Below are 16,945 nucleotides of genomic sequence, written 5' to 3'. Positions count from 1 at the left end.
TCTAAACTCAGAATTTCATGGGGCTGTGTAAGCTAAATACTAAGATATTTAGTGGTGGCTAAACCTGGAACAACTGAAGAAATTAGTCCTGAAACAAGAAGTTGAACACCATGCAAATCTGTCCTAAGTTGCAGTAGTTCACAACTTTGTACAACGAAGCAAGCCAGTCCTGATTTTGATTAATAAGGCAAACCGTAGAGTAGGATGACAAAGGAGAAAATTCACATCCTGAACAGCCACCTCTGCTACAGGACCAGGAACACTGGGAAAGATTTAATCCACCATTTATATGCTTATCAGAATTTAAGACTCACAATCTCTACTGGTTTGCCTGCACTAGAAAACAGTGTTAACTTTGTGAACTGTATGAACTAGTCTTCCACTTGAGCCCCAGACAGCTCAAAGATAACACAGCTGATGCCAAAACTCAAGAAGTGAAGAGCCTGGGTTGGCTAAAATGGGTGCCCAGATACCTTAAGCTTGTTAGATCAGCCTTGAAGAGCTGCTAACATTTATTGTAAAACTACATTCTATTTATTAATGACAAGGGAACTTAAGTTTTCTGTTTGGTATTAATTATAGGGGTGGTTTGCTGAGGAAAGCATGGAGGGAAACAATTTGAGTTTTAGGCAGTTTATTTACTGTCATTTTTTTGTTTGATGTAAAACCATTTCCTCATGACATTACTTGTAACTATCCAAATGCCTTTAGTTTGCAGAACCATTTTCTTTGGTTCTCAGGTAATTTTGCATGCATCCTACACCATTTACACATCTTCCAGTTCTTAGACCTGTGAGCTGTCACATGCCCACATGACTCATAGAACAGTGCAACCATATGCACGTTCCATACCTTTCCAGCATCCTGTACAAAATTAGTCACACACGGCATAAATTAATGTCACAAGAAACCACCAGCATGCCAGCTTGGACCACGATATTTCTAGATTTTTAAAGTTACAAAGGACAAGGTCTAATTATTTGCATGAATAGAGGACCTTCAAAGTCAAATTAGATGACACAGAAGTGACAACCCAGCTGAAGATGTTGTATCTCAAAAGATACACCAGAAGAGATTTCATCTGCAATTATCTAACACTGTGTATTTTAGGCAAAGGAAGGATGTTACCCACAAACATTCCCGAAGCATTCTGCTACCTAAAATGTTACTTGAAATTCTATCAGTTTTGGTGTTTTTCATTTTCTATTCTACAGATGATACGGCTACTAAATAGATACTGTGTTCCCACCACAGGAACGGGCAAAGTGTTATTTTCTGTACTTTCTTTATATATATATATATATATTTAATCATATAACATGACAAGACTTTCAGAAGGAAGGTTCTATGAGATCCTGTGGAGTAAGAGGGACAGCATAAGGCTTTAACTACATTTCGAATGCATTACTACTACCATCATTCAAACAGATACAAAGGCATATGGAAACCCAAAGCGAAGAAGGGAAAGTTGCAATTTACAGAGCAGAAACATGTTTTGTTTGCAGCTATATGCAACACAGCTGTGAGACCAAAATCTCAATAGTGTTTACGTGGAGATGCAGCTATGGGGCATTTCCTCAACTGCAGATAAAGGAAATTACCAGAAGAATTTAATACGTATTCTGACTTTGAAGTGGTATAAGCAGTATATCCACACTAACTTCCTAAGAATCAAAGATACTGCTTTAAGACAAATACAAAACCTGTGAAAATATTCCACAGAAATCAGCTCATAACATCCAAATTGAAGAGAAATCTGTTCTTGCTAGAGCATGAGAGGAATTTATTTTCTGTAAAAAAGGTTCTGAGACTCAAAGAAGACCCAAACAACAAAACTAAAGGACTGAAAATGAATGATTCAACTGCATCAAAGGACCTTTTCACTTGTTCTAATCAGAGTAAAATATTTTAAGAGTTTAAATTTTAACAGTTTTGAAAGAAAAGCTTTTTCTCAACTGTTTCACAACTAGCCAATTCAAGCTCAAATAGGTGGTAGCTTGTTTTAAAGTCGTTATTAAAAAGTTAAGACTTGTAGAATGACACAGAAAACTGAAGAAAAAAGGAAAGTATTGTAGTGCTGTTTTGGGGAGAAAAAGATCACTATATCTATTGTTTAAATTAATGTTGAAGCTAGTATTAAAACAAGCTGACAACTTCAATTACACTATTACTGACCAATTAAAGTGTCAGAAGTTCCTGATTTTTAACCTGTCTTAGCTACATTCTACAATTCCATAATTCTTTCCTGGTATTTCAATATTTTAAATACCTGTTGGCACCATTCTGAAGATCTGTTACTGCATCCACAACATGTAATACGAAGCTTCATGAAACTATAACTTTAGTAATGGTATCTTGAAATACTCAAATATTAAAACACTTCATAATGTAGAATATTAAGTTAGGTTTCCAGTGATGTTGTCATACCTCAAAATGGATTTATCAGCCAATCAGAACCACAACTATCAGCTATATTATACTACATTAAACTTGAAACTTAACCTGAAAGCAAAACAAGTAACTGTGCTTAGCTCACATCTGTTCAGCAGTAAAATAATCTTCAACGACTCCTGCTACCATATAGAGCAGAATTTTGCACCTACTTTAGAAACAACAATCTTCAGGCATGCCCATTTCAAATTTGACATGCAAGAAAACATTAAATTAAAAACAACTTGCAAAAGCTAAACAAAACTAAACACATGGTATTTTCTCGCTAACTTGTAACAAACAGAGCAAAATAAGCAAGTCTGATTGCTTTTCTTCATTAGTTATACAGCTTTATTCTATCCTGTAATATTTCAGGTCTGAGATACCTGGAAAACAGAAAAGGATTTACCGAGGGGAACGTATCAGGTTCAACAACTGCAGTTGTGTTTTCACATATGTTTTTAAATGCATGAATAAAAAGTGGAAATTAGTACCCTAAGATTCAATTCCACTGCTTGTAAAATTATCTCTACACTGCACAGTTAGAAGCTCAGACTTCAGTGGGGCAACATCTCCGCAGTAAATGTCCAGGATGTAGAGGAATTTATACAGCCTGCAGTGAAGCTCAGTAAAAGCCAAACTGACCACATTAAACTAGTGCAAGCATGCCTACACATGCTATTACTAGACCTCCCAATTATCCTTAAATAAAATACACTTGACACAGTAAGACTGTTCTCTATCAAGCCCTGATTTATTCAAAGTCTTTGTTTCAGGACAACTGCACTGATTAGGAATTTCATTTTCTTTCTTAACCAGTGCAATTGTACCAGGATAATATTTAATGTGGATGCTGTTAGACCAGCAAAAAGTGCTTTAAACTCTCAGAACTTAATCCTGTATTTATATGATCCTGGCAAAAAACATTGAAAAATACACAGACATGTCATTATTAAATTAAATGAAAAACAATTTCAGTAAGGCTAAAGACTGCTTTCATGTAATCTCCTCCAAGATGATGCAGATGCTTTACAGTATTTGTTATTCAATACACTTAATATAATTCTTTCACTTGCATCATACAATGAATCAGAAATTGTCGAAGTCTTCTGGAGTCAAATTCTTTTAAGAACTGCAACAAATCCTATAAATTCAGTATTCAGAAGACACTGAAAATAAGGTTTCAAGCATGGAGACTGAAAAGTACTGTCAATGTGACCCTTTGATTTAACTCATTTGGTAGGAGCGTACACTGCCCAGCAATTTAAAGGAAGGGGAGGGAATCTGAAGAGTACCAAGGAAGGAGCTGGACTTTTGTTAATAATTAGCAGTAGGACTAAAAGCAGATGAGGGACTTCCACTGACATTATGAGATCCTTCTTAATTTAGGATATTACGTCACTGAACATTTCCTTTTAATGGTTTTAATTAATAACAGCTATTACTGTTGTTGTGGTTACAATCCTTCACAATCCTTTTGTTAAAAATTGCATTTATTGGTTATACATTGTATTAGCTTTATGAAATCAAACAGCAGGACACAGATGGTCTTTCTCATACAGATGTAAAATAAAAATAAAAGAATATCCAAATGCAACTTATAATGACACCTCCTACACCCACTGCATTCAAAAATGAATATCCACTTCTGAGAGTACAAAAATGGAGCTTCCTAAAGAGGAGAGAGCTCCTGTAGCTGTCTCTACATCCCTCACTGTTTCATATTCTAGCATAACAAGACCATGACTTCTCTTACCTGCTCTTTATTATTACTGTTCAATAGACCAGGTTTCTTTTTCTTTTTTATAGGACTTGTTGATGCATCTTGTGGCGAGTGACCATTAGAGGAATGTGGAGGGCTGGGAAATTTCCTTTTTTGTGCTGTGCGTTCAGCAGAGCCAGGATCTATAACAGATGCAAACAATATGGTTGAAGAGTGCATTTCAATGAAAAACATTCAAATGAGGTTATGGTTTGTCATTCACACTCCTTCACTGAACAGAATAAAAATTCTCTATTGCCTTTCACCTAGTCACTCACAAAACTGGAAGCACAGACTTGCTAAGCAATGCCACTGTTAAGTGAATTCTCAACTCTCAACTCAATTCAGTAATTTAGACTAACATTAAATATTCTTTTCCTTTTCCCACAGCATTCTGGCCATTCACCTCATCTCAAATTCTGGTATCTTATAAAGTATAACAACAGTTATGTCTGTAGTTTAGCAGAGCGCTATGCTAATTTATGTCATACACTTTAAAAGCAGAGAAACAACATTAACAACAGTTCCTGACAGCTTCATTCAGGTAATTTAGGAACATAAGCAACAGAAGTTAAAATCTGGCAAGAGGAAAGTCAGTCCTCATCATTTATTTCTCATACTTAAATAAACTTATTGAAGTAGAAATAGAAAAAATTAAATTGTCGTATCGTTTGGAAATAAATATGCTACCTCAAATACTTAGTCATCTGTAGTACCTGCTAAATTGGATTGTATAAACATAAAATTAAGACAAGACTCCCAGTCAAGTAGTAACCTTTGACAGCAAGATAGAGCAACAAACAGAAAGTGACCTAACTTTTCAGTGTCTCCCACAGTCAGAGCTCTCACATTCAACCAAGCAAATTACAAGTAATAAGTCACAGCTTCCATCTATGCCTGAAGTTACTATCCCAAGTAACAAAGCTGGCAGAAGGGAGTGTGTGCCTGTGTCTCAGCTGCTCTAAGTCACGGATTTTCATCTTAGTCTAAACTCATCACACGAGCAACAAGTAGCCCTGGTGGCTCTGAACTGCATTTTATGAAAACACACACAAAATTCTTTAAAAAATTAGAAGGAAATTGAGACACAGCTCTACCAAATGAATACCTATTATGATGATCTTCATGTGTGCTTCACTCCTCCAATTATGCTAAATTATTTTAATTCTTCAAAGATTTTTAATTCATCTTTCTTTACTTGGTCACTGTTTTGTGTTCATTAGAATATTCAGAAGGAATTATTTACAGCCTTAAAAAAATCAATACACTTTAAAAAAAAAAAAATCACTGACAAGCTCATCAGAAATGTCTGAGGTAAAAATAAGAGCATTTGCAACTTCATTTTCTCAGAACAAAATTTAAATGATTCCTAATGAATATGGAATGCTCAGCTCAATTACAAAGAACTTACTGACATTTTTCAAAAGAAATAAGTGTGCCATCAGCTGTAATAGATAATCATAGAACAGTGAAATGATCTTGACAAAATACAAGTGAAAGTTCAACAGAGTTGGTTTTACACGTTTAATTTTTCCTTAGGCTTTTAATGCATGCAACAAAACAAAATGACAGATAAAACCATAGGGATCAGAAGTCATCAATATCAGAGAGAAACAACTGAACTCTCCCCAAAGTCATTCCCATATTTTCAATCCCCTACTCACACGTGCTAGTGCAAATGTTTTGTGGCTGCACACTAAACAATTCAGTAATAAAACCTGTCTAAAAAATAACTTTTATCTGAGTAATTTTTTTCAATAACCCCATTCACTACACAGCCACACGAACGCGTGTAATGCATTCAGCAAAGCAGTTATACTGGATGGGAACATGTAGCGAGAAGGAGAAATGCTGCTTTTGGTATTAATGCTGCCTTAAAGTTTTTTCTGTCAAACAGTTTTTGGCAGCTATTTGACAGAAGCCAGAGGCAATCAAACTGCTGGTTGCCATGATCCTATATCCTTTACCTCCTGGATCCATATTCTTGCCTTCCAGGACTCACTGGGTGATGGACTGAGCTGTCTCAAGTTGCCAAGTCACCAAAACCTCACCGAAACACTTCACCTGAAGTCTCCAATGAACATCAGAGGTACAAGAACAAGAAGTAACTGGATCAACTTATCAGAGCATGTCTATTCTCAACAGATTTAAATTAACTATAAAAAGGTCCACCAAAAAATACTGAAAGTTCCCCAAATAGATAAATACTGAAAACCACAGCACTAGACTATTTCACATAGGCAGTGGACAAACACCTTTCTCCCACAAACACCTCCCAGTCTGACTTTTAACTATTTATTGAACGAGACAGTTTTGTTGAACTACAACATTCCTCTCAAGGAATGATTTTAACACATTTAAGGAGTCTTGCACACAATGTAGCCACTGACACTTTCTCATTAGACAGTCTAACAAGTGAGCTAGTAAAACACAGTTTAGCTTAAAACTGTATTCGGAATAATACCCTGTCAAATTGAAAAGTAACACTGAATTGCATTCAAAAGTAAGATAATTTGTCACATGGCACAAATCTTAGAGGTTCTATGGCACAATGAAGAAACTGGATTACATTTCTACATGATTTCTGCATTTTGTGCAAATGTGGAGGGGAAACAGTCAATAAGGAAAAATAAAATTGGCTGCAATAATGATTTGCACAAATGGAGATAAGATTAACAACCTATGCACTTTAAATAGAAAAAAAATATTTGGAACAATAGTTGAGCATGAACTGACTATGGAAGAAATTACTTTTTTCTGTTGTGAAAAAGGCCAAACAATACTGATGTAAAAATAGGAGCGATACATATGATGTAATCTTGATGTTAACCTTGGAATGCTTGCATATATGTTTAAGTTTATTGAAAATAATGTATTATTTAGTGGAAAGAGCAGAACAATGTCAAGAAGCCACACACTTAGTAACATAGCAAAACATTTTGAAAAAATATTCTCAAAAAAAACTATGATCCCACAAAAACTTACTCACGATGCAAGCTCAAGAAGTATTCTGAAAAGATATTTCCGGACTAAATTGCATTTCAAGAACATATGCTACTTACATGTATGGAAGAAAATATAAAGAAAGATGGAAATGGTATAGTGGAAGAACTTCTCCTATGCAAGAAATGTTGCACTGGTCTACATTAATTTGTGAAAATGCCAATCTTACCTACTATCATCAGCATCATACTTTTTTCAGATGGGTCCAGAAATATGAAAGATGCAATTGTTACCTAATCAGCTGTAAAGTTACCATTTTTTTCAGTTCCTGAAAGCTCTGAAATTTTTTCTTCCCCAAATATATAACCGCACAGAAAAAAGCAGTGGTTTTGACTTCTTTCTACACAATTCTACGGAAAACGTGGTGCTATATGGTGACTTCTGATTGACCAAAAGCTTGGTAACGTGTGTCAAGATAACGATAAAGAAAACTATAAATAAATATGAAAAACATATGATAAGATAGATGGAAGAAGATATAACTGAAGGAGGGAAGAGAGATGTAGAAGCATTTGCCCATCCTGAGTTGTATTCATCTAGAATAGCTGCACCAGGCTAACACCACATGTAATTTCAACAATCCTAGGAAAAGTGTCTGCCACTAGAGTTATGTAGGCACAGCTATTTCAGCAGTGCTGCCTAGCAGAAATGTAGTGTTGGCTCTCAGACAAACTTTTCTGTTGACATAAGTTATAAAATTTTGGCAAAATGTAGTTAAGCTGGTTTAAATAAACAAACAAAAACTTTTCATGTTTTGAGTTTTCTTCGACACTAAGAAATGTGATTTTTTTTTTTTTTTCCTTTTCACCCCTCCCCTTTTATACTTGTAGGCAGCATTTAGGACTAGTTATATTCTTAACATGCCTAGGCTGAACTAAACCAATACAATGTGTCGGAGACCATTATTGTTACTTGTTTCAATTCAAGCAAATCTGCCTCCCACCCCATTTAGGCCAAAATTTAGATTGATATGACAATACAAAGAATTGCCAGGTAAGGTATGTCACCTAAAAGTGTGAAAAATGTAATGTCTGCCTCCTCCAATCCTTAAGCAATTATGACAATAAAAATCCTAATACAGGTACAACCATGCTGACAGAAGACTAGGGGTTTGTTTTCAGTTTAGCTAATTATGCACAGAAGGTGGCAGAAGAACTCCTTTGGCTGGCATACACTTCATACATCCCAAGAGAGCTGAGCCAGTACAGCCACCCTGGAAGGAACACTGCAGCATCAAGTGTCAGCTAAACCAAACCCCACAACTTCACCAAAGCAACCAAACCTAAAACCAAAACAAGCTCTGAATTCTATGGGGTTTTTTTTCCACTGAAGTAGAATGGAGCTTATTCAGCATGGGAACTCTTTGCTTTCAGAGTGATCAGCAAAACCACCATCACATCATGTATTTTCTCATCTTTCCATCATCACATGGCTCAGAACAGCAAGCACAATATAACACTTTGTTTCTTTATTATAATTTGCAGTTCTCAACAGAGACTTTCCATATATACCTAAAGGCAGTCATAAATAAACTACTCTTACTGTGAAGTGCTGACCATGCCTTAATCCTTGTTTTCCCAATGCAGAGAGATCTGCAGAATTGTCCCTCTCTACCGCAAACAACTTCCTCAAAGTACTCGCAAGGACCTCTGAGCCCGAGTTTGTCTCCAGCAAATAAAGCCCTCACCGTAACTCACTGAAGAGACTTAGACTTTTATTTCCAGACTGTACACATGCAGACACAGCTTAAACAAGGGGAGTAATAGGAGAGTATAGTTTTCTGTCCTTTGGCTTCCGTTTCTTACTCCCAGGCACAAAGCTGCCACCAGTGGAGCACACCAGTTTCCTTTCAGCTCTTCAGCCTCAGATTGTGAGGATTACAAAGAAGGTGCCCATGACACTGCACATTGTGCCTTGGCTCTAAGTATGAAAAAAGAAAATCAGCTGTAAAGTTCCTCATCAGTGGCCTGCCCCCATAATGTGATGCTTCTCACTTTTAAATGTTGTTTTTTCCTAAACTAACTGATTAAGGGTCAGGAAAAGGGTTAAACTGTTTTTATCTAAACCAGAACTGAATTACAATTCAGTCACAGCCAAATCCAAACTATACTTCAACAGAAAAGGTACTGATTCAATACCGATTAAACCAAATGATCACACAGACATATATGCTCGGTGAAGTGATTTCAAAAAAATACTTAAACTAGTGTAATTTTCTTCTGTGGTTCACACCTGAGCATACTAGGGATTTTCAAATAAACTAGTGGTGACTCACAGACAACATACAAAAGCTGACCTGAAAAACACCTTTTTTTTTTCAGCTTGCAAATTATTGAAATGTACAGAAACTTTCTTGAGGCAATGTAAGACATAAATGGAAAAATTAAGGAATAAGCAGGAAAACAGCAATGCACAGGCATTTTCTTTCAGATTTAGTTGTGCTAGTGGAATAGGCTAACGTCTTTAACTACCACTATATGTTGTCAACTTATGAATCTGTGAGAGACCTAATAATAGAGCAATCTTTTAATTCAGTTCACGTAAAATAAGAATGGTAGCACCTACTTAAATTGAGTTATAGTTTCTAATTCTAATTAAGATAAAAAATGCTCAAGTTGCATTTTGTGTGAATTTCTTTCAACAGCAGTGCCCCTTTTAGCCCACACTGCTGCTTCTTCCTCCTTGGCTCTTCCAGCTTTGTTAGCAGAGTTTGTGTAGCTGAGCTGTGAACCGGATCAAGAAATTGATCCCTGATAAAATAACCAGTCAGGAGGAAAGCTAATTTTTAACCTGGATCACTTCCCCAATGTAGTTTAACCTAGTATGTATTACTTGAACAAAGTGAAACAAATCTAAAAAGAAAGAACAAAAAAGACCAAATTTAAACTATGCAAGAACTTGGTGACTAGAACAGTTACTTAGGAGGTGGATTCAAGTTTCTGCTCCAAAAAGGAACAGCAAGAATTTGTGTGAACTCTTCTATGTCAAGCAAGTAATTTTAAAAAGGTGTTTAATGAGCAAGAATGGTCTCATTTTGGAGAGCATCTCACCATGCCAGTTTGTCACCAGTTAGCACATACCCCTGCAATCTCCCTGCTTCTTCTACAAAACTCCTATCATATACTGAGCAAGTCAACCTGAATCAAACTTTTCAGATAGGCATCAATTTGTGCACCCACCCTTTCTAAGTGAAAAGACTGAGATCACTTGCAGTTACTCAGCACTCAGAAGGTTAATAAGAAATGAAACACTCTGTGTACTAAATGAAGGGCATTACAGTACATTAATAAATGAACATTTCATTGATAAACCAATCGTACTAATGAATTAACTTGTCAAGCAACCTTACTCCACTTATTTCTTGATTTTTAAGTGTGTGATTTTGCTTTCTTAGCATTATGTCAAAACTGTGTTTCCAGTGCAAATGAAAACACAGACACCTGAAGTAACTTTTAAAATTCTCATTAAAAGTTACCAGTTTTTACATCACTAGGTTATTATTAATTGCTCTGTTATGTTGCCAAGGTTGACATAAGCACCTATGAGTGCTCTCGCAAACCATCCATTGGGGAACAACACGCTAACCTGAGCTTCACCTAAAGTTTAAAATCTTTCTTTCAGTATTCCATCATGCGACTAAAGGATGAGTAACTACTGCTCCCAGGAGACAGACTAAAAAAGCATACTTAAAACCTAAAGCAACTTAATGTCATACTTTATTACTATTTTAGAAGTCAATTTTATGTGATGGTAATACAGTTTTTAAGCAGATAAACTATGATCGTGACTTACTATGTTTAGCTTAGAAAAAACTATAAAAACCAACCAAACAAAAGTATGTTATTGTATATCAGGGATCTTGTCTTGCTGCAGCATATGGGGCATAGACCACAACCATACCTTCTATGTTCTACACATTGCCAAGTGCTGTACTGTGAGCATTCAATAGCAATGATCCCTGACAACTAATTGAGAAGTCTCATTTTTCTCAACGGAAGCAGGTGCCAACTCAGAAAATGTGTAAAAGTTAAATGTTTTCCTTGCTTTTCCCATGATACCCAGATGTAATTCTTCCTGAAAACAAGTAACATCAACATGCCTTACTGTAAGAACACAGCATAAACTGCTTAGTACCAAAGACTTATTGCAGTGACATCTTACATCCCCTTATACCCTCCTTTCCATATACCTTTTTTATTTTTAATTTAAAAACTTGCTTAAATTAAATGCAAAGGAATTCCAGACTAAAACCAAAATGAAATAGTGTCTACATATGTATTTCTAAGCATCTATTACACTTGCATTAGTTTCTCTACCAGTAAGGCCCTAATGAGAGCTGAAATCCACAGCAAGTTACGCAGATCTAAGTTAAGGCTTCACAGTACCCTTCCACAGATACACTCTCTTCCCTTTTCCTTTCTCTAGCACTTTTATTTGTTCACCCAGGAAGCAAGATGATTTAAATAACCGATATGGCCAAAACAAACAAAAACTTCAAAAATTCATTTCAGCTGATTGGCATACCAACAAGTCCCAAAGTTGACAGCGCCAGTATAAAGAAAAAGAGTGGAAATGTGGCTGACAAAGGAGCATGCATGGCAGGTCTGACTTAGATCAGCATATATTGCCTTAGTGTTGCATCCTCAGTGCAATGGGTAGCAAGCCAATTAAGAAAAGCCTGAGTAAATCAGTCTTACTATACATCATGATTTTCAAATTCAACCTTGCAAAAAGGTTAGGCAAACAAAACAAAAGCTTTCGCAATAAGTATGGAAACTGCAGTATAAAAGCTTTTTACTGTAAGCAAAGAATTACCCTTTCTTTTGAGCTGGTGTGGAAGGGAAGAAAAGTTCTGCATTTCAAAATAAAGCTCAGACAATCAAAAAAATTATCTTTATCTTAACTACATCAAGTTTACTATACTTTCATAAGAGTATTAATTATTCAAGTTCTGTACCTAATTTTCTTATATTTTAAATACATGTTCTACGAAAAATGAGCTGTAATAGAGTGGCTATATCTACTGCTTGTAGAACAAAACTCTTCTGTTCTGGACATTTTCAGAAATTGAGAAGAGGGGAAGTCAGAAGCATGTTTGTTTAAACAGTAAAAAAACCCCAACAAAACAGAAAAACAACCTTTTCAACGTGAGTTGTGATAAAGATGGTAAAATTAGCAGTCATTTTGGTTTTCCAGGAGCCGGAAACAGCAATGTATTTTTTCAGTGAAAGCATTATTTTAGTCTTCCAGGAACAGTATTAGATATCAGTACACTGAGACTTAGTTACACCAATAAGTTTTCTGTGATGTAAGTAGGTTTTTGATATCTCAATGTAAGTGGGCCAATATGCAAAATTCTGAATAAGGTTTCCAATTAGAAACCTAGTGAATTGTTCTATGCAAGTTAGACACTTGGCAGAAGTGTCACTTAAACCGAGCCAGCCCAAGGCTGCTTCTGTTAACATTAATTCCCAATCCCATGCTATCCCTTTTATTATGACACAAAAAGTTCTGCCAACATTTGGTGAACCATATCAAGGAATTAAATTAGATTAAATGTAACAGAACAAAAGAACAAAAATTTCATGAAAGCAGTTTCATAAAGAATCCATTTTATGGCTGTAAGAAACAGCTAGGCTAGCTTAAGAAAGAAGGCAGCGTGAGAGAAGGTACAAGATACAAAGGTGACTGAAGACTGCTTAAGCTGCCACTACCCCACAGAAATTTGTAACTATGCCTTTAGAAGGAACAAGAACAAAAACAGAAAACTGACTTCCACCTAGGCTGTCACTTCTCTCTTCTTTCCTCCTCCTCAAAAGCTCTAAATGCATTTACTTTAAATGGTGTTGAGGGAAATCAATGAAGAATTCTGAGAGAAAAAGGAGCAACAGTAACTCCATTGTCAGCATCATTACAGTCTGATTTGATAGAACAGGCTTCAATTAATAATTTATATTGATTCGAGAACTGTGAAGTCTCCCAATTATATTTATTACCCTGAATGGATGCTAATAGATTTAAGATTTTTCAAATCCAATACCTATAGTACTATAGCAAGCTTAATTATCTTCAAAACACTTAACAAAATCATGGATAAATCTGTTAGAACTTATACTCAACTCTGAGGCATTTTAATCTTATGACAGAATTTTGAAATATGATGCAGTTGCAATCAACCACTAAAGCCCTGTTTACATTCCAGAAACTTCAACTGATGCATTTAATCCAATCCAGTTGCTTAATGTAATAAATAACAAAGGTTAGCCATGGTTGTGTAAATCCTGATGAACTCCTACTACATTACAATTTTACAGAAGTACAAAAAGACAGTGTTGCTTGTTTCTTCATTGTAGGACTTTGGAAGATAGAGAAAAAGAAACACTTCCCAACAACTTGCAATGTGTAAGCTGATTATAAACTAGAGCCTGGCTGTAGGGGGACTTGCTGCCCGAAGGCAGTCCTGAAGACCTCCTGTTGATTACTAAGTAACAAGGGCTCTGCACTAGAGATAAAAGCCTCGGGCTGCACTACTATTCAGTGGAGGATTCTCAAATCAGGTTTCACATCGGAGTGAGAATCTCATCTCTGTGATTAAATACTTGGTATCACTGCAATGAAAGTTGATACACAATATACTATTATGATACTGTTACAAAATATATAATGTATTCTGGAAATCCCATTTTACTAGTCATTTTGCATTTATATTCATAATAACTGAACCTGTTACCACTGAGAGAAGCCCCTAAGGCCAAAGCCTTCAACACAAACCTGCAGCTATGCAAAAGCTGTAAAAGTCAGAGTTCTCACCATTAAGCAGTAGTGTCTCAGTATATTATTTTATGACAAGCTAAGAGCTGTCACTGATGGGAGCAAGTCTGCTCCTAGCAATGACATCTGTCCAACTCCCTAATAATCTGGTTCAGGGAGATAAGCAGGTAGAAAACTAATTCTATACCCAAGACCTTAACTGACTCAGAAGAGGGCTGGCTAAGAGCCAGCATAGATGTAAAGGCAATATAAGAGATATATGACTGATGATGGGAAGAAGAGAGTTAAAGAGCTCCTTTTGACTAGTCACTCAACAGTCAATGGTTACAGTACCAGCTGAAACATACATGGAAGTCCATCCACCACCACAGCTAACTACTGTTGGCAGGTAAGTGAGATAAACTAGCAGAAAACTAACCTGAGAATTAAAATAAATAAATAAATAAATTCTTCCAGGTTAATAGGATAAAAAAGCCCAGTGGAGAGTTCACTGCTGTCCAAAGAGAACAAGCACAAGTGAAGACAGAACTGCACTAAACAAATAAGTTCGTTATGCTCCTCTGGAACCACAACCTGGAAATACTCAGAAAATTCTCCAGAAAGCCTTGCAAGCCCCATCTTGAAATATTTAATAAACAAGGTTAAGAAGTAGGCCATAGGGCTGGAACAGAAATATAACAAGATGTTTGTGTCAGACATGTTAATGTATCATATGCAGAGGACAAAATATTATAATAATCTAATCCATGGCCTTTCTCCTTTGCTAAACAGCAATCCTCTGTTGACTCTATTTTATGTTTTTGGACTCTCTCATGTTTTTGTATTCTCTTTAAGCTGTCATTTCCCATTTCCAGTTCTCAGATGCCTTATGCCTTCTTGTTATGATCAAGAGAATGGTGTATTATAAAACCTTTACTAAAGCTGCACAAGCACAGCTTATAAGCAGATCTAAATTATAACTGCTACAGTAACTCTACTCCCCTTTCCCACCTCACCAGAGGCCTGTCCCCACAACTTTTTACAGACAGGCACTTGTGTGTAATAGTAGGATTAATCAGTTCATTATCTAGGCAAAAACTAATACTACAAAAAATGATCAATTTTCTGCTACATCAGCTGCTTGATATAGTTTACTATGCAACAGCATAAGCATCAGTGCCAGCCTGAGGAGAAGGATAGAAAAATGCAGCTGAAGATGAGCGTGTAGGGCTGCATAGCTCTGACCACAGCTATAGACTCACTCTTACATATCACATTATAAAGCATAAGAAAGAAGTGTCAGCTATGGTTTTAAGCTCTAGCTTCATTACAGCCTAACCCTATCTAAATGCTTGCTAACAAAGCTCTATACTTCCTGTACCCAACTGGTATATTCGTGCCCTCTCTCTTACACCAGTTCTGGCAGGCTACCAAGCCATTTCAGCACACTAAGCTAGTAGAAATCTATTCATGTTTTATGGTTCAGTTAGTTTCCTGCCAGCTTAGGTATGGAAGGAAGTGGATAAAACTGCTACAGCGAGCAGTCTGACCAGCTTAGGCTGCTTTGAAACCACCACCTTACTTAAACCAAGCTATTCAAAGGCTATGTTAACACCCTTGTAACAGACTAAACAATGCATGTTTCAGCTTAGCTTAAACTGAACTGGAATTGATTTATAACAATTAAAATTAAACTGCTTATGTGAAAACAAGAATGAATGTTCATGAAGAGGTCTCCATCAGGCTAATTGGTTTTAATGCAATGTAATTTATTTTCCTACAACTTTCTTTAAACATGGCCTCACAGGAGCTGTACAAACTGTAGCAGAGCAAGCCAGGTTACAAACTTGCAGCATATCAGCTTCTCCAGGACAAGTGTGAAGTTATACAATATCATTGACTGATCTCCTGCACAGGCTTCTCAGACCATCAAAAAACCCAAATAAACCAAGAACAGCTGTATGCTTCCCTTAAGGGTTTGTCTATATAGGGTCAGCTTCCTCATCTACATCCTTTCTAAAACACACAAAGCAAAATTCTGAACAAGATTAATGTTACAAGAGGAAACATTGTTGCCACTATCCTACCAGTTCAGAACCTTGCTGCACTTTTTCTGCCCTACACAAGAGTATAACCGTTTTAAAACTCCAGTTTGTGACTTCTCTGCTGCAGAAACACTACACAACTAACAGAGAAACTTGTCTCAATCCAAATAACAGAATTCCAGAAACATTCATTTTAGCAGGACTATAATATGGCCAGCTCTTGGCAGATGATATTTATGACCGGTTTACGTTCTATGCAAAACTACATATTCAACTAGTACAAAGTTCTACCACTAATTCATAGATTAGGTTGGGAATACAACAAAGCAAGATGGCTTACAGGCAAGTCTCAAGATTTCTTTACAAACCACATAACTTCTTCACTGAAAAAAATATATACCTGTAGGGGCTTGGGGTGGGTGGTTGTTATTCTTGCCCTTAGAATGGTGATGGCATGGGTTTTGTCAACATACATGTCAAATTTAACAAACCAATTAAAGCAAATCAGTATCTAGTTAAATATCAATTCTATTGTTATTCAATTAATTCAACCTCTCTTAAGTTTTATCTTTACTATGGTGATGTACAAAAGCCATTCAGATCACTCTCACTGGTGTTTAAAACACTAAGAGTCCTACTGTGTACAAACCAGTCACTGACTTCCACGCAATGACAGCTTAGGCCAATCTAAACTAGCACTGTGATGATCCTGTCTTTATCTTCCAAACCACTCTCCTTTCAATCACTACCAGAGCTTGCCTATGAGCTGGTTCAAGGAGTTGTATCAACAGTAAATTCACTCAGTATAAAAACGTCTTTTTCTGCCAGGTTAACTTCCTCTGAATTGACCAAAACCCACAAAGCAAGGGGAGCTGCAAGATCACGTGGCTGAGATGGTTGGGAGATTGAAGACTGACCCTTTCAATAACCACAAGGTATTAAATCAGCTCACTGT

At 36.3% G+C, this 16,945-nt stretch overlaps 1 protein-coding gene across 9 annotated transcripts in view; it reads right to left on the bottom strand.

The window, feature by feature from the left end:
• Window positions 1-16,945, bottom strand: part of ZMYND8 (zinc finger, MYND-type containing 8) — a 61,377-nt gene that overhangs the window by 32,371 nt on the left and 12,061 nt on the right. For all 9 annotated transcript variants that reach the window (XR_774493.1, XR_774496.1, XR_774495.1 and 6 more), the window contains exon 3: window positions 4,187-4,335. Coding sequence is in view for 5 of the 9 variants with exons in the window: in XM_010569681.1 (XP_010567983.1) it covers window positions 4,187-4,335 (149 nt within the window). In the remaining 4 variants the exon portion in view is untranslated. The remainder of the gene's footprint in view (window positions 1-4,186; window positions 4,336-16,945) is intronic.

This window comes from Haliaeetus leucocephalus, unplaced genomic scaffold (genome assembly GCF_000737465.1).
Source record: "Haliaeetus leucocephalus isolate CR32 unplaced genomic scaffold, Haliaeetus_leucocephalus-4.0 Scaffold273, whole genome shotgun sequence".
NCBI classification, from domain to species: Eukaryota; Metazoa; Chordata; class Aves; order Accipitriformes; family Accipitridae; genus Haliaeetus; species Haliaeetus leucocephalus.
This window is presented reverse-complemented; position numbering and strand designations above follow the sequence as displayed.